Source organism: Pituophis catenifer, unplaced genomic scaffold, assembly GCF_029215685.1.
Source record: "Pituophis catenifer annectens isolate HBS135680 unplaced genomic scaffold, rPitCat1.0.hap2 SCAF_3, whole genome shotgun sequence".
Classification (NCBI taxonomy): domain Eukaryota; kingdom Metazoa; phylum Chordata; class Lepidosauria; order Squamata; family Colubridae; genus Pituophis; species Pituophis catenifer.
In genome coordinates, this window is record NW_027256883.1 from 152,723,123 (window position 1) to 152,742,735 (window position 19,613).

At 35.2% G+C, this 19,613-nt stretch overlaps 1 protein-coding gene across 1 annotated transcript in view; it reads left to right on the forward strand.

Moving 5' to 3' along the window:
- The window catches only part of GLIS1 (GLIS family zinc finger 1), a 235,176-nt gene that overhangs the window by 97,093 nt on the left and 118,470 nt on the right, over positions 1–19,613 (forward strand). The window contains exon 3 of the mRNA XM_070939534.1: positions 3,198–4,293. Within this exon, the coding sequence (XP_070795635.1) occupies positions 3,198–4,293 (1,096 nt within the window). The remainder of the gene's footprint in view (positions 1–3,197; positions 4,294–19,613) is intronic.

Here is a 19,613-nt window from a genome sequence, read left to right on the forward strand (position 1 = left end):
TGAAATTTGAAAAACATTGATCTAAACCAGGGGTGTGAAACTGGCAGCCCATGGGCTGGATACATCATGCGCAGCCATGCCTACCCCATCTCCTCGAAGGGAAAACATTGCAATACATCATATGATGGCAACATGATGTGGCGAGTTTGACACCCTTGATCTAAACCAATCGACGTTTTACTTAATGTAGAATCCACTAGAGCATCTCTGAGAGCTGACCATCTAGGCCCCATTTGAAGACCTCTAGGAAAGGAAAACTCACATTTGATAGCCTTTTCTATCAAATGACATTTCTTCATAGGACATCTTTCTTGATGTGTAGCATGAACCTGTTTCCTTGCAATTTTGACTTATTAGTTCTGAGCTTGAATTTCTGGGCAATAAAGAGAAAGTCTACTTCCTCTTCTGTGTGACAGCTCTTAAGATCTTTGAAGACCACTATCATATCTTCCCTCTATCTTCTCTTCTGTAGGCTAAAGATATCCAGATTCATCATAGGACTAGATTTCTAGGTAGTTTACTATCTGGATTTGTTCCAGTTTGTCTCTTATTTTTCAGTTGTGATACCTAGGATTGGATATGGCATTCCAGGTGGGATTTGACTAGGGCGGAATAGAATCACAATGGCATCTCATAAACTGGACTGTCTGCTTCTAGAGTAGCATTTGCTTTTTTAGCTGCATCATACTGCTGGTTCATATTTAACTTGTGGTTGAAAAGGACACCCAGATACTTTTCACATGTAATATTTCTATGCCAGGGTCTATGATTATTCTGTACATATGCCTTTCATTTTTGTTACCCAGATGTAACGTTGCACAACTCAATGTTATTACAATTTTTTTCAAAGTCGCTATGATTTTTATACTATGATGTGGTAGCAAATCCCATGCGCCAAACAGCTGAAACTATTAATCTGTAAGAATGGAGGATTCATCTTCTTCCTACTGGTGGAACCATGTCCTTTTGCAGAGGCTACCTCACAGTGGTAAATTAACAACTTTAGCCAGTTGGCTGCCAGTAAAAATTTAGGGCTGTCTGATGTCTTTTCATCTAAGACTTTGGCAGTTTCTTACTTATTTGAGCAGTGTCTAGGACCAGAATGGGTAGATTTGTGAGTGAGTCTACCCAGTTTTGGCCTGTAGCATAAGCACAAATTATATATTTGTTCTTCCTGAAGATATTATAAGAGTGTTCAGAAGGGAGGAAATGTAAGTGAGGGAGTATTTATCTTTTTAAAGAAGATGCTTCAGATGCAGAAACTACTGCCTCCTTACTTTGGAATAAGCTTCATTGAACTCATATCTGAAGAGTTATTATGAAACTAGTAGCTTATCCTAATATTCTCCTGAACAAAAAAAGTACTTTTATTAATGCTTTTTTATTGGCTGGGAAAAAAAAGATTGGAAGGACCTGTTGCTGTGTTACTTATTATGGCTGTGTAAATCCCTCGGAAGAGGTGTTTCAGAACATTTTAAAAATTTAATTATTAATGCAGTATATCTTTTTTTTCCTTTGAAAATGTTCCTAGCTATCTCTAGAAGTGCATGCTATTTTGCTCTGCTTTAAAAATGATATGAAAATTATATATTTATCCACAGAGCCAGGAGCAGCAATCAAGCCTCAAAAAGATGTAGATGCGTTAGCCATTTAGAAGAGGTGGCCGATTCACACTCCTGTGGATTCTAAAAATTCTTTTGAAGGATTTGCATAGCTCTATTATTTGCAGTTTAAGTTTCACAGAGTGAAATGAGTATCACAGAAGTGTATGGAATTACACTAATGGGAAGTATGAAAAAGGAGGCTTGGTAGAATAACGAAGTGAAAGAGACTGTGGATGAGAAAAAATGCATATAAGAGAATAATTGCTGCATATTATTGTGTAATAATAGCATAGAGAAAAAAGATGCAGAGAATGTAGTCATGGAGATCAAGGGATGACTAAACTTTATTTAAAATAGTTCAAATGAAGAACAATATCAATAGATGTAAAATTGTTTTGGAAGTTGGTAAATAAATTTAAAGGAAAAGCAGTGACATGATTTGAAATGAATGTGAACCAAGGGAATTCTGAAATTAATATTTTAGAGCTCTATATCAAGAATATATGGAACATTATACAGGGATTAGAGTGTTAAGCTAAAAGGAGATGTTCATGTAAGTCATTGTAATAATAAAATATGAAGATTTTTTTAAAAAGAAACTGTAGTGAATTATAAATATTCTAAATCTTTTTAAGATGGCATTTTGCATTTGTGGGATTTATTAGAGTTATCATATTGGAAACTGTCCCAAACAGAGAGAGAGAGAGAGAGAGAGGAGAGAGACAGAGAAAGAGGGAGGGGAGGGGGGAGGGGGGAGGAAGAGGGGGGGGAGGTAGAGAGAAACACAGAACTTATTAATGGATATATCTTCAAATCAAAACTTGTAGTTAAGAATTCTGCCACCTACTTTAGAATCGTATTTGTACTGCAGGCAAGCTTATTAAATAAATTATCTTAATGCTTCATGAAATTGGCTACAAGTCACTGATTGGGGAAAATAAAGAAATGCTTTTTAATAATAGTAAATAGAGACAATTTCAGAAGGTCTCAACAAGCACAAAGTTTTTAACATATTACAAGTATTAATTGATGAGATACAGTACTTTTAATCTGTTCCATATCCAACCTGCATCTTCATAACTGTTTTGTCTTCTAGCCCCCATTTCAGTTTGAATCTTAACACCAGTTTAGCCACTGCATAATCCGATGATGTGAGCAGCAATAATATTACAGCTTTATTAAATGGCTAATAAAATTGGTTAATCATATAAATTGATATCAGAGTCCTAAAATAAATGTAACATTATTGATATTTCTGCTTGAGCTGAACTAAATTGTACTATTGGAAAGATCTGAAAATAACTAATACTCTGTATTTTGCCTATGTTATCTGTTGAATCCATAACTTGCATTAAATATATTAATTTTGCAAACTGTGGTACTTTAGTTAGTATGAGTGCAGTTTGCTCATATCTTCCCAGAGATAGCACTCTTTTTTATTCAAAAATGTTCAAATGCAGATAGTGCAATAGAGGGATATCATGCACAAGAATTCAGACCAACCCTTTCTTAGAAGTTTAATTGATATTGCACCTTGCATGGAAATGCTAAATTCTCAACATGCTAGTGATGATCCATGAAACTGTGTTGCAGGCCTCTCCAATTCCAAGACTTGGCAGATTCTACCACTCCGTGCATGAATGGAAGTCACACTACTCAGCATATAAAACAGGAGTGCTTGGGTGATTATAAGGGCCTATCTGAGATTTCTGCACAGAGAGGGATTACTGACGGAATGGAACTGAAAGGCTCAGGCGGCCTTCATCTTGAAGTTGACCACAATAGCCTTACCAATTCACTTTCATCGCAGTTGTTTAATAATGAACATAGCCCCTCCCTGGGCTCCTTGTCACTCAACAGCCCTCACCATTCAAGTAGACAACAGGCAAGCAACCTGAAGAAGAGATGCATCTCAGTGCTGCCATCTTCTGCTGATGGGATTGATATTACAACTATCATCCGCACATCCCAGACCTCGCTGGTTACCTGTGTGAATGGACTGTGGACTAATTCAGCTGGTGTTTCCTCTTCTCCTAGAGAGATCACTCTTCATAGTGCTCAGAAACCCTCTCGCCCCCAGTCCTGCTCGCAATCTGGGAACCACTGCCATATTTCTTCCCCTTCAGTATGCCTTGTCCCTGTTTCCACTGAAACTATCCGAGGGGACTGTGACCATTCCCCAATGCAGCACACAGGAGAGAATGCAAGCTTCTGCCTTATAATGAATACTGCTTCTGCTCCTCAGCCAGATATTTTACATAGCAAACAGAAGTTGAATTTCTTAAAACAAGAACCACTTGATGAATATACTTCTGCCTCCAGTCTTTTTCAGCATCACCAAGAGCTGCCACCACCTTATCATTTACACGAGCAGCAAAACCACATTCAAGGGGCACTAACGCATTTACAGGCCTCTATGTCTCCAAAGTCTCTTCAGATGAGTGAAGGTGATGAGCAGGAGGCCAGCAGTGGTAAGCAGATCTGTCGATGGATTGATTGTAGTGCTGTCTATGATCAACAAGATGAATTGGTTCGGCACATAGAAAAGACTCATATTGATCAAAGGAAAGGAGAGGACTTCACTTGCTTCTGGACAGGCTGTGTTCGCCGGTATAAACCTTTCAATGCTCGTTACAAGTTGCTAATCCATATGAGAGTTCATTCGGGAGAAAAACCAAACAAGTGTATGGTAAGTCTGGAATGTATTTATTTGACTGGAAATACTCTGGAATTGCATCCCCCCCCATTTTCTGTCTTCTAAAATATTCTTCCAATAGGAATTACAGGTTTTTATGTAACTTGTATAGTGATATTATGAAGCAGAATCTTATCTGTTAAAAACCAGCTGCTCTTTTATTATACTATTCTTTTATCAGAATTATGCTATTACCCTATAGTAACGCTTCATTTTGTTTTTTTGAGAGGAAATAATATAAATATTGTTTATAAATATTGGCATGTTGTATTTTGTTGCCCACTGCAACAAATTTAGCTTTTAAATACAAATGGTTTATATTTGAAAAGGCCACTGAAAAATTAACAGGATGTTCAAAGCAGTTTGGAAGAGTTAAACATAGCGTAGAGTCAATGTGCCTTGGGTGATATTTTAAATCAAGAAACATGGAGCGCATTTTAATGCTTTTTTTCCAGTTTGCTTTTGAACAGTATCCCAACTGAACAGAAACTTTTGAAATAATAGATGGCAGAAAAAAAGAAAATCCTAGTAATTATTATTAATGACTAAAATTGAGCATCTTATATAACTTTCAGGATGGCTTTCATTTAATACATATAAAAAACAGTTTTCAGAAAAGAGCTATTATAGCTGTCCTTCTCTGATCAGGCAGATCTAAGCTACACCATAATGCCAACATGTTGAGAGAAGCATTGTCTCTGGTTGAATTATTAGTTATGTGGTAAATTAAAATAAAAACTAATGATTTGCAGTTCAGTGGCAATAATATGAAACTCTTAATAAAGTAGGTAACCACAAAGCAAGATTGGACCAAGCTTCCAAACTCAGTTGTGAAATATGGAACATTTGTTTGCTACCCAAATTGTATTGTTTACAAAGGAATAACTGCACTAAATGTCATCAAGAAGGATCACTTTGAAGAATTGGTGTTTATTCATAGGATTGTGGTTGAGTGTGTTTTGGAAAAACAAATACCCCCTAAGTACAATACTGGTCAGATTTTGGAGTGAGAGTTATTCTTTTCAAAGTAAGATGTACTTTTTATTGAAGGGGTATATGGTAGTTTTGTTGGACTTATTTTTCCCAAATGCTGTTCCTAAGAAGAAAAGTCTTATGGTTAGAAATAATGTTGAGATATTCTTAACTGTGATGAGAATACGTTCCTGACAACCTTATTTTCTCATATTCCTATTTCATTATGCAGATGATCGTATTAGAAAATGAAATAATTAAAAAATAAAAGTAGTGTATGTGGTTTCTTCTACTCATGGAATAGTTCATAATGCCTCATTACACACATACTTTGTTTTTATACACTTTGTATATTAGTATTTATCTATTTTTTCTACTCTAAATATTCCTATATCATTTATTACCTAATATAATGCCCAATACACTGAATGCTATATTTTCAAAAGATTAAAACAACAGGGATTTTGCTTATTTCTTATCCAGCCCATCCTAAACTGTTTTATGTGTATAACATCCTTTAAATCTTTCCATTGACCTCATACTGGTAAATTATGTGGCTTATATACTCATGACAAGAATCCAAGCATAATAAAGTAGTACACATAACTTTCCACTGCAGTAGATGTTGTTATTGCATTTAGAAAAAACATTAAGATTGCAAGAATCGTCACTAACACTAAGCAGCACAAATAGTTTGTGTAGAGACGGGGAAGAATCAGACATATTCAAATCTCCAGTTTCATTGTGTCTTAATAAGATAATTGTGCTGTATTCCTAAATTAGAAATCTGAAACTATGGAAATACTTGGATTATTCAACAGTGTGTGTGCGTGTGTAGCCACATAGGAGGTTGCTTTTAAAAGGTATATGAAAACAGTCTCTCTCTTTTAAAAGTATAATTTAAAAATAAAATTTCAGGCGAAAGTTTAGTGATAGGTGGAACAGAACTATGGAATTATTCAGTAACAGAAAACATGTTGTATATTTTTTCCTCTGATGTGTACATTTGGCACTTATTATGTGGCAGCTTTTAATGTTACCTTTCTATTCAGTTACATCACACAAATCTTCATGTCATTACGTTAACCTCATATAATGGGTAATACTGGAAGTATTTATAATTGTAAATTGCACTGTAGACGCTTATAAATAGTGTATTAGTCTATGGGTTTAGATATTAGACTACTTCAAGTATACTCTTCAGTATAAACAAACAATTGTCAGTAGTGTAGTCAATTCAGTACGTTTGAACGGGTATTTTGTCCGATCAGAATTGAGTTTTTATGTAGTATTACAAAATAAATGTTTGGTGTCCTGTTTTTTTAATGACTGTAGAAGAATTACGGGTAAAACTATTAAAATACGTTTAGTTTTAAAAAGGAAATGAGAAGTTAAATATTTAAAATAATTAAAGTTTTTTTTACAGTCCAGCCCCAAAGTAAACTACAATTGTAGACGATCAAAATGGATTTTCTTTAAATATTAGCTTAGTTTTTAAAAAATCACTTTAAAAATCTTAATTCTTAAACTAAGAAAGCAGTGGGTAAACTGCTTCAAAAATTAGTGTTGGTTAGGAGTTTATTTGCAAGCTGTAGTGTAATTGCAGTTTACTCATATTTTTGTGCACCTCAAATTTAAAGAATAATCATTTTGCAAATGTCAATTTTCATTTAAAAATAAGACTTCTTTTGTTTTTTTAGAAAGTCTAAATTAAATACTTTCATGATTTTTCTTGGAAGATGCTCCCCTTCCCAATTGCTTCCAGTGTCTTATTGCTTTATTTGAAACTGGATAGTTTTCCAGTCTGATCAACATCATTTGTTGGTTAAATATGTGTTGAACAGATTCAAGGGAAGCTGGCAACAAGTAGCTTGCTGTCTGTATATATAAAAGCTCCCTTCTATGTAAAATTATTAATTTCTTATGACAGTCTTTGCTACTATGTACTGTAATAGACAAAGGAATTTTGGTATTCAGGCTACTTGAGAACAGGAAATTCATGAGACATTTTGATTGAAAAGTAAATGGTCCACTAAAATGGCACTTAATCCTTTTATTATCTTCCAACAGCAGTTTCCACAATGTATTTTCATGAGGTAAGCTTCCCCTTCAGTCCAACTGTAATACTCATCATTACAGCTGGTTTAAATTTAGCCAGTATGTTCCCTTCTCAGCAACAGAGTGGGAAAAGTGGAACACAAATTGTCATAAAGGCATTATTGATATTTTTGGGTTCCCTGGATTTGTTGCCAAAATTTATATTTTTTAATTTTCAGTTAAAATGTATAATTGATGTATTCTTTTTTCAACGTTGTGTCCTTTCATTTATGTGGGGTTATGTTATGTTATGCTTTGCTTTTGTTCATTCTGTCTTTATTCTTTGAGCTGTGTAAGTAGTCTGAAGGAAACTACCTAATCTCTTTGCAATATCCTGTTATGCTTCATATATAGCTTGTGTTATTTTAGTTTTATTAAATTTGGTGCTCATCTGCATTATAATCAGAAAGATAGCTAACAAAAATAATGATGCAATGCCTTTAAAACCTGAACTTTTGAAAGATTAATTTGATGCTTTTTTATATTTGATGTCCCAGACTATAGGAATTTTGATTGTCTGAGAACAAAAATTAGACCGCTTAAATGTTTTCAAGTTTAAAAAAAACCCTTACATTTTGTCCTACCATTGTTTTGCATAATAATGATTAATGAACCTGATACTATACAAAAGTGGTTAAGTTCTTGCTTGTGAGTGTAATTAAGTTATTTCACTTAAAAAAACTATGTATGTATATGTGAGTATGCTGAACTTTATTCTCCATCCTTTAAGCCAAATAATAAATTGTAGTGAAATACTTAACAGTCATCATATTACTATTTAAGTAACAATTTCTAATACTCATTAAATTCAATTTTTACTTCAAATAGATGAATAGTACGATGCAAAAAGAAACTTTTTGGATAGCAAATAACATGCTTAGTTACTGAAAATATTTGCAGGAATAGACAAGTGCCCAATTTCTGATGCACAGATAACTCCGTTTCTGTCACCTATACAGATAACTCTTTTATTGACTGCCTCATGTAGCAACCATTTACAGTTACAACCATGAAGAAAAAGTAACTTTATGATCAATCCTTGCATTTACGACCTTTGCATATCTGTAATGCGAAGGAAAGCTGAAGTTGCAATTTCACTTAATGTCTGCTTTGCTTATTGACCAAGTTGTCAGTCCCAATTGTGATCACTAAACAAGGACTTCCTGTAAAACCAAACTTCTATTAAATGACTTCATCAGAATTTTTTTCCAGTTATAATCTACCTTTATGTGATCCCCCCTTTTCCCCCAGAGAGTGGGTTAACAAGCCCAGCAGAACATTAAACGATCCAGTAATTGGATCCAGTGGGATTGATGGCTCTTTGCAGATTTTTGTTTTTTGAATTGGGATTTATACAGGTGGTCCTCAACTTACGACTGGTCACCAAGTTACCATTCAAATTTCAAATTAGATTCCCAACAGCTACTTAGACTCAGTTCCAACAGCTGCACATGCACAAATGCACACATGTCACCCCCCCACACACACACACACTCACACACACACAGTCACATGATTGCATTAGAGGTGTTCAGCAACCATCACATCTTATGACCAGTTACAGAATTCTGTAGTCACGTGACTGTGATTTATGACATTTTTGCATGTTTCCAGCCTTTTTTGGCTTGTTTCCAGCAAAATATAGCCCATAGGAAGACGTTGATTCGCTTAACAACTATGGCACTCGCTTAATGACGATCACAAAAAAGGTCATAAAATCATGTTAGTTATGTGGGTGCCTTGATTTACAACCATCATAATTTACAATGGAAATTTGGAGCTCTTTTACGGTCATAATTGGAGGACTATCTGTGATCATCTACTAGTTAATATAGGGAATGTGGAGATTATTACATTTGTTTAACTGGATGGTCCCTGAACATATTTTCATAGAGTTCCTTGGTTTATTTAGGAGCCAAGGCAAATGATAAAAGAATTTGGCACATAATGAGTATATAAGAGGATTGTCTTGACCCATTTCAGACTGACCTTAGGTCCATATTTAGTACTGAAATGTTTTTGGTGATGAGTGATCTTTTCTGGAAAAAAGAGGAAATAAAGATATTTGAATAAGTTGTTTTTATATACAGGTAGTCCATGATTCATTTAGTGATTGTTTCAAGTTACAGCAACAGCAGTTAGACTTATATACTGCTTCACAGTGCTTTACAGCCCTCTAAGCAGTTTACAGAGTCAGCATAGTGGCCCCAACAATCTGGGTCCTCATTTTGCCGACCTTGGAAGGCTGAGTCAACCTTGAGCCTAGTGAGATTCGAACTGCCAAATGCTGGAAAAGTTGACTTACAAGTGGTCCTCACACTTGCAACTGTTGTAGCATTCCACAGCCACATGATCAAAATTTGGCCCCTTGGCAATTAGCTTGTATTACAAAGGTGGTGGTGTCTGGAAATCATGGGTTTGAAACCTTCCCAGCCAGCTTCCAACAAGCAAAGAAATTTTGGTCCCGATTATGGTCATAAATCAAGTACTACCTGTACCTGTGGACTGTTCCTTCATGCTTTCCTTCTAGTCAAAAAGTATGTACAGAAGAACTGCTCTTAAGCCTTACTAATATACTCATTGGGATGAGATTCATAAAATCTTAAGAAATGTTTAAGGGGATTACTGCAGTTCTCACTGCAACATTTTAGGTAGGCGTTAATGATCTGAAGTTGTGTTGTTTTCTGAAAACCAAAGAGAATCTGCTGCTAAGTCACATGGTGGGAAGAATTACAAAAAATAAGTAAATGGGGGTATCTTTTTGAGACAGCAGGACATGGAGAAAACATTCTAGGACTAATTCCAAATGTGAGGAAAGCTCTTTTTTTGTCAGAAACATGGCAGGAAAGAAAAGTAGAACCTGGTTTTCCTGAGCCCGGCGGTCCTGGCAACACTCCTCCTTCATTCCATGAATGTTTTTTTTTTTTTCAAGGGCCATAGATGTTAACGATGTTTATCATCTTGTCTAGCTTTGCCCTGTAGGACAGAGACCACATTCAAGCATCATAGCAAGTGGCATCTTTCACCTACAGAAATTGGTTTGTTTAATAATTATTTTACCATCTGTATGCAATGTCCATCTGACAACTACCAAACCAATGTTGTTTTAGGTGTATCTCTCTCTTTAACAAGGGTAGAAATTGTGAGTCAAGCAGCATATGCCTGAAAAAAAGCCATGACACTTATTGGAGGAGCATGTATAATAATAGCCGTTATACAGTTGATGTATTGGGGACATTCTCAAGTAATCAGTTAGCATCTCTGCTGCATATCATTCCAGGATCTCAGCCAAAATATATATATATATCATTATCTGCTTGCAAAAGTATATGCACATTCCCACTCTAACCAGGACGTCTCTGATAGTGCCACAAGCATAGCATTCCATATATGTTTATGCATAAATACATTAAACAATTAAGGAGATATTACAAAAGCTGGTCATCTTCTCTATTCACAGTTGAACCATTAACAAAGCAGTCTATTTATTGTCATTCTCTGTAAATCAACAAATGTGAAAATTTTTCTTTCTCTCATCTATGCATTTTTCAATGAAATGTTGAAGAACAATCTGCTTTGTAGACCACACTAAAACCACCCTACAATTGCCAGATGTGACTTTCTCTTATTCATAATTTTGTTCAACACCTTCCCAGGGACATTCAACAAAATTTCCTTTATAGTTTTTGTATTTTCTATTTTTCTTTGTATGCAGTATAATATTGACATTCTGTAATTACACACAGAGTCTTCTCATGGATAGATCGAAAAAATTCTAATACTTCAAATTTTAGGTCTCTTGGCCATAATGAATAATAAATAAAATGCTAGCTGGTGGTAGGAAGAGGGAAGACTATAATTCAGGATTTCAGTTTTGAGTTTCTCTTTAGGAAAGCTCAGTACAAAATAGTTTTCTAATGGTATATTACTTCTACAAAGTGTATTACATGTTATGAAAGAAATAAAATGCTGAAGCAGATATTTTCCCCCATATATTATAAATGACCAATGTTTAATTGTTTTGGGTTCTTACAGTAGAAATAATTCATGAAGTAACAGATTAAAATGTGAAGCAGATAAAATGGTTTGATAGTACTGGGGTGAGGTACAGTATTAATAGCACTATCTCTCTGTGAGGGATATAGGTGATTCAAAAATGTGATGGATGGAGGAGGGAGGGAGGGTGGGAGACAGACAGACAGACACACACACACACACACTACTTTGATCAATGAAGAATTATAAATCTGAGTTTTAGAAATACTAGACTGGATAGGAGCCTGGATTGCTCAGCAGACTAATGCATTGTAATTTAACTCCAGCTGTCTGCAATTAGTAAGTTCGAATCTTGCCAGGCTCAAGGTTGACTCAGCCTTCCATCCTTTCTAAGGTAGGTAAATTGAGGACCCAGTTTGTGGGGGCAATAAGCTGACTTTGTAAAAAATATGCAAAAGTATGAAGGCTATTGCTTAACGCATTGTAAGCCGCCCTGAGTCTCCAGAAAAGGGTGGCATATAAATCAAATCAAATAAATAAATAAATAAATAAAAAGTAGACTGTAGAAAACTGATTATAGAAATGAATTTTATTGTCATAGAAATTGAAAGTGATAATGAATTTCTATTGAATTTTGAGTTATAAGCAGGCATATTTAGAAAAAAATTATCTTTGTGAATTCAAAAAGAAAGGGAAAATTAATGTGATCCTTTATCATTCATGTTTTTGATGCTAGTTGCAGAAAAGAGTTGTGCTGCACATTTTGAGTTAGATCTATTTAGTAAACAGTGTAAATTCTTCATTTCTTATGTTATTTTTGTTAAGTATGGAGATAACTTGTATACAAAGAGGCTCCTGCGCTCAGATAACATGCAACTTGTTTTTCTGTATAACTTGTCTTGGCCTTTATTTTGAAACTGCACCCAAAGCAGTTAAAAATGGGAAATGGAAAAGGCATGTTTTCATAATCCAGCTCACTAAAGTTTGCACAACTTGCTCTTTGTTTCATCATCCCAACAATAAATCTTTCATTTATGTCAACTAAGAGTGCCTACCAGGTCTGCAAATGATTACGTCTATGAATTGTGTTGGTATTCTTTCACTGTATAGGTAAACGTTAAAATGGGGAGTTGAGTAAGGCTCTTTTATGATTTGGCATGAAATCTCTTAAACAACTCCCCCCACACCCAAAAGCCTTGGTATTTCAAGTTCCTTCAAGTGTTTCCAATCTCTTGTTCTCTTAACTACTGTATGGGATTATAGTAATTTACTCCCCTTGGTTATGAAAATCAAATCTGATTATACATTGTTAATAAAAAAAGACTTCCCCAATCTGGTATTTTTTATATGTGATATTTTAACAATGCCATTAATTCTCTTCTCACAGGTAGAACAGTAAGTACATGCTGTCTTTGAATGGAATTGTTTTCAGTGACTTTAAAGGTAAATGTTCTTTCCAGCTTGATTTTATGCATTATTTAATATGGCTCTTTACAATCAGTGGCAGTTACTCCCTAGTAACCAGACATCAGATCGGGAAAGCCTCTGAAAATCTTTATAATTATTTGCTTTGCTCAAAACCAACCAAAACATTTTTGCTGCTCATACAAAGCTAGCTGGACTAGCATTGACACTTAGCAGAAGACCAGTTAAAGAGGCTCAGGGCAGGCAGTGGGACATAGACAGTTCTGACCCATCAACATCTGGAGTGGCCACTGCAACACAGTAGTATGTGTCTAAGTTACAGAATGATGCATCCTCGTGTGCATTATCTGTTGAAGATAGTGACTTTGCGTAGTTACCTGACTGTCTACCTTTTGTTTGTTAGGAGAGGGAATTGGGTCAGGAACTAGTAAGCATTGCTTCCAGAGTTTCAGTTTGGAGAAATGACAAGCTAGACGACTTCGATAAAAGCGAGAAACACTGTGAAAATCTCTATCCAGGATTCTAACATTGTCACTTCACTCTGTTTCGGGGGACAGATTTGTCTGTTTTAAAGACAGGGAATATTAGGTCTCCTAATTCAGCAGGGAAAAAAAAGAAAACATGAAACAATAAGTTTGGATATTTCTCTGAATTTCTCTTATAAATGCTTCTTGTTTTCTGTTTATTTCCCCTTATCATGGACATTTGGATAGTGTTGGCGAAATGCTTAGAATTGCTTGGCAAAATTGAAGTGTTCTGTGATTCTTAAAGCAATCTTCTCTGCACTTGTTTTCCTCTTGAACATCTGCCAATTTGCTGAAAATGAAACTATGATTCACATCCAGTCACTGGATTGTTGTGAATGTCTCCCCTCTAAAGGTTCAAATTAGGTTAGCAAGCAGAAGAGGCAATGCCATTATACAGTGGCATTCAAAACTTTGAGAACTCTTCTCAATTTTCAATATTTCTGAAGAAATATGACCAAAACCAGGATCTTTTCCAAACAAGAAGAGAAAGAACTCAATTAAACAAATGAATCAAAAACATTATTCTTTCATTTATTATTCTTTCATTTATTGAGGAAAATGATCCAACAGCTATTGTGCCTCTAGTTAATTCTTATGACTGCTTTAAAAATAGATCCATTTATCCTTTTTTAAAATAAAGTTTTTGTTTTACTTTCCTTACTCTTTGAACATATTAGTTATTTTTCAGATTAGTTGCTAGATATCTCTGTTTCACTGACGGGTCTTAATTTGAAGTGGCTCATTATGCTTTGGGATAGTGCCACCAGATAGCATTTGAAGAATAAGCAAGAGCAGTGTGTCTACTCATGATTTAGTTTTACATAAGATGGTTAAGCATCTCGGAGTTGTATCCTGATTTGCTGATGCTCACACCAAGATTGGCTGAAAGGGTTTTCCACTACTTACAGCCTTTCAGGGAAATCTTCCTGCAAGAACACATGCATATCTTTTATTATTGCTAGGGAACAAATGCCAGGTCTTCTAGCGGGCCAGCTCAAGAAACAGGAACCACAAGGATTTTTTTTTTTTATCCTGCATTATTTTTCAAGGTGGAGAATATATCTAATACTTCCTCTTTCTGTTTTCCCCACAATAGCAATATATATATATTGGTTTCATTTGTGTTGTGTATCTGGTTCTGATAATTTTTTAAAAGCATTTTGCACCTTGATGAGCACTGAGCAACTTGGACAATTGTTTTAAAATATTATGATGTGACTGGAGATTGTGATTTTTTCGACTTGGATGTGGTCTGTGGAAATGTGACAGAATCTCGCCTTTTTCAAATGTGATCTTATGACAGAACAAGTGAAAAACAACTTTGTTTTTCTATTCAAGGAGAGTAAAATGTATCTTCCAGCCAAGTCCATTGTGGTCAGCTCACTGTCAGTACTAGAATAAAAAGAAAAATAGTTTTTAGGGAATAATTTTAGCTAAAACCAACTTGGACTGAATAATTGTGTATGCATGTATGCATATACTGTATATAAAAATACTTAATCTGAAGAATCGGAACTTTTTATATCATTGTTTAGCTACAACTATTGAACTCTAGAGTCATCCTTGATGTACTACAAGTGAAAAACATAATTCAAATGATTATAAACTGTCAATGTATTAGCCATTAAATGGCACCAAAGAATTAGAATATTTCTATCATTTGGCTACTATCAAGAGTTTGCCCCAATTTGGGCAGCTGAGATGCAATATCTGGATAAGTGTTGAAGAGCTAAAGTTTGGAAAAAGAAAAAAGGTTTTATGTGAATACAGTAAGTCAACCTGCCATTCAGTGAATAAAATAGATGTGGAAACCAGGTTTCATGTGTCTTATAGACAGAGCAATAGTAAATACAGGCAAAGACTCCTGTCCATCCTCTATCCCAGGAGTCCCCAATCCCTGGGCTGTGGACTGGGACTCCAGAAACTGGACCATGCAAAGAAGCGAAGCCCCATCCACGGGATGTTACCTGCATCACACAAAACCATGCCCCTTCCGGTCTGTGGAAAAACCTCTCTCCATGGAACCGGTCCCTGGTGCCCAAAAGGTCTACCTGCTATCCATATGGAAAGAACCCCACAGCACCGACATAAGTAGAACCAGTATCCTGAAGCAGAAATAGCATGTGTGCAATGTCCTGGATTGTTGTGCTTTGGTTTGCATGGTCTCTCAATTGAGGCAGCGATTGTTTTTAGGTTGATTGGGTCACCTATGTTTGAGATGAGGGGAACAAAGCACAAAGAGAATGGGTGTGGATGCCAAGGTTCTGGTCTCCTTCAAACTTAGCAGCCAGACACAAAGAGATGGTGTCACCCTAGCTGCATCCTCTTACGTTGCCTCCTATATGTCCTCTAGATTGTCCAAATGGAACAACTTGTCCTCTCTTCACTTGGAAAACACCACATCTACCTCTAAAGCTGTCTTCTAGCTGCTTTAACAGTGGTTTGATGATGACATAGAGGTCACATTGTTCATATGCATCCTATATAAAAGAACATTTTGATGAAAAACGAGGCATCTTTGTAATGAAGCAAATCCTGAAGCAAGAAGTTCACCGAGGAGCAAGGAAGCACATTTTAAGTTAAATGTGCCAAAATGTCAAAACAATGGGTGTATAATTAGTTTCACAAGATACGGATATACATAATTACGTGTTCCCAAATTGTATTCATTCAACTGTGTCTATGAAAACATCATTAAAAAATGTCCTGTTAAATTGAACCATAATTGCTAATAACTTTTGTCATGGTACTGCTTTTTATCTAATTATTAAACCTTATGAAAAAATAATTCAAATTGTTCTTCCAAAAATGCTGTTCAACTGTTGTGTTATACTTTCCCTGGTTTTAATAATCCACTTCCAAATGCATATTGGTTTCTGGAAAAGAGGACTTGTTAGGAGCGGTTTTTCTAAATTGGCCACAATGATCTATTGTGACCTGCCAGCTGAATCATTGCTATATTTGCAACACTGCCAAGATTGCTGCTGGAAAGGGATTGAAATGTTCACAATACATACACTGATTCAAATATTTTCTTGTGTGTTACCTCAATAAATTGTATCTACAAAAGTCACTTTCTTGCATTATTCAGTAAATGTATTGCCGTCATTGGACTGATAGAGTTGTGAGAGAGAATGACAGAGCCATAACTAAACAGTCTTGTTCACATATCTTATTTAAAAACCTTAGGCCAATTCTTAGGGTAACTTAATTCTCAGCATATCAGATGTAAAATACTTTCAAAATGGTTAGAAATGGAGACCTCGATGGAAACGTGGCTCTAACTAATTGAAAAGGAATTAGCTAATTATATACAAATGAGACTACTGAGAAAGAAGAGGGCAACGTTTCTTCCTTAAGCAAGCATCTATATACATGGACATGGTGTTTGGCATTTCTAGATATTTGTGTCCATCATTCACCCATATGTATACAAACAAATTAGATTTTCTATATCCTCATAACTTCTACAATTGTTGCCCTAGTTTATCAGTTATAGCAGGTGATTATAGGTGAGGGTAGATTGATAACTAGAAATGACCTTTTCTATATTTTTTGTGAATATTCTTTTTTTATATATATAAAAATCCAGTGAGAGGGGGCTATTAACGGGAGAGAAATGGAGGAATTACAGAAGAACATGATTATACATTTTGCATAATATCTCCAGGTTGATTAAAGTGTTTTTCTGGCAGGTCCGATTGTCCTCCTTCTTCAATCTTAATAGTCAGTTGATAATGGCATGTAAAGTCTGCTTTTAACCTTTAGGAGAAAACAGCTATCATTTTAACAGTTCCTAAAACAAGGTTTATAGCTTCTCCCTGAAATTTCCAATTTCAATTACTACTTCATTTACCAAGTGTTATTTTTATGCTGACTCAACATTTTTGCTGTGTAAAATTAGCTAGAAACATCTGATCAATTTCTGCTTCACTAATATGTATGAAACCTACTATAACTTAATGGCTGTACAGGAAAACTGTATATTTCACAGCCGTAAAATTGTAAGGCATTTCTTTCTGCGCTGATTGAAACTGCAACTATGGTTTAAATGGGTTTATTTATGCCATTCCATACAAATCTAATTTAGCTATTAGAGGAAACTTTGTGGCTTTGGTGCTATGAATTATTGTTTTCTCCCTTTCATTCTGCTCTAGACAGTATTCATTGAAATACAAATAAATCAGGAGAAGAGAGGAAGATTGATTTCTTTGCAAATGCATTTAGTGTTGCCTCCCAGTATTGAAGTTAAAGTTTGCGTGGTAGATGAACACAGAACATTGGAGGCAGATTTGGTTTGCTGATTTACACTGCTGTCATTATAAAAGCCATAATGATATATGAAACAAACTTGCAACAGGAAAAGATTTGCAGTAGATGCCACTAAGGACTGTGCTGGTGGTCCAATTCATCCTTAAAGAGCCATTTCTAGATAAATGATGCTAAGTTGCTTGCTACAACCCACCTTATAGCCAAATTCTGATCAACATTTTGGGATAGCTCCTTCTAAGTGCACACTTAGTGCACAATTGAAGACAGACTTTTAGATGCAGATTTGATTTGAACATTTAGGTAACAAATACATTTTTTTTCATAGGAATTCTGTATTCCACTCCAGATTCTTTGAAAGTTAAGACAGGCATTAATTTAGTTAAGAAACACATCCATTCTGTTGCTTTGTGATGTATGAATGCAGCTAAAATATTCATAGGCCTAAATGCATTGATATTTAGCAGTCTCATGCTGTAAAATAATGTCAGGAATTAAACCTGTTCATAATAAATGATCAACACCTGACAGTTTGATATGCTTAACAATTTGGCCTTTACCATTTGTAATTACTCTAATTTTCTATCTTTTACATGGCAGTTGTAATCAGTTTTAGCAATCTACCATCCAGGTTAATTTGTTTATAAGTATAGTTTTTAAGAAACTCAAATACTTTGGCCACCTAATGAGAAGGAAAGACTCACTGGCGAAGAGCCTAATGCTGGGAAAGATTGAGGGCAAAAGAAGAAGGGGACAGCAGAGAATGAGGTGGCTGGATGGAGTCACTGAAGCAGTAGGCATGAGCTTAAATGGACTCCAGAGGAAGGAAGGCTTGGAGGAACATTGTCCATGGGGTTGTGATGGGTCGGACACGACTTTGCAACTAACAACAACAACAACAACAACATCAACAACATAGTTTTTAAATCTAATACAGATTTATCAGGGAGGGGAAATAGGCACCCTGCAAAGGAGGGCAGTAGTTCTAGTGGTTCTAAAGAGCACAGTTGTGTACAAATTAAGTAAGTGAAATTAAATGCAAGGTCTCCCAAACATGCCCTTTATCCATGAAATATGTTCAACTCTCAATTGTGCATTTAAATATTTAAAAATGCAGTTTATATACATTTTCAGTAAAATGTCACATATATGCAGAAAACATCTATACTTTTTGGGCAGATTCAGTATGAACAGTTCGACTTCTTGTTTCCAGAATTAAGTCTAAGTATAAATTAAGCTACTTTGATCTTATTGCATACTCATGCATGTGGCTAATCAGTCCCTGGAAGCAATGCATCATCTCAACCTAATTTATCCTCTGATGCTATTTTGAAAGAGTCACTGTCCTATAATGTGTTTGTTCCTCCTATATAGAATTTTCTTGCTGGTCATCAAGATTAGGTTTCTGATTGCTGCTATGAGTTTGTGATCATATTTGTTGAACTTTGTTGCAGAATTTAAATCCTGTTGCTGATTATTTGCATTGCAAATGCAACATATATCAACTTAAGTTAGAGACTAATATTAGACAATTTAAAAGGAATTCATTTTACTACAGGTTTTATATAAAACTGTTTACATTAAAGTAACATCCAATTAAAACATATTATGTAAGCCACATCAGAGTTGAGTACAGATTTTCTGTTTTAACTGACATATGGCCTTATTTATGAAAATAAAAATCATCATGTTTTGATGGTATGTTCACATAATTTATGTAGAAAACCACGGGGGAATGCTTTTACTGAGCATGCTATTTTCTGGGATTCATTAAGTTCTTTTTAACCCATGTGCAAAGTGGCCCTCCTTCCCTCAATTCTTTAGCCTGGAACAAAGAGCCAATATCAAATATGAAAAGAGATTGGGGTACAAAAAAGGACAAGATGTAGTATACCATCCCATGGCATTAGTAATCTTGTGTTTAGAACCATCTATTCATTTGACTCATTAAATAACAAAACCTTTAAATAAATCCCAGAGCTGGTATTGTAGGTAGAAACTTTCATGGTCAAACGGAATACATTTTTG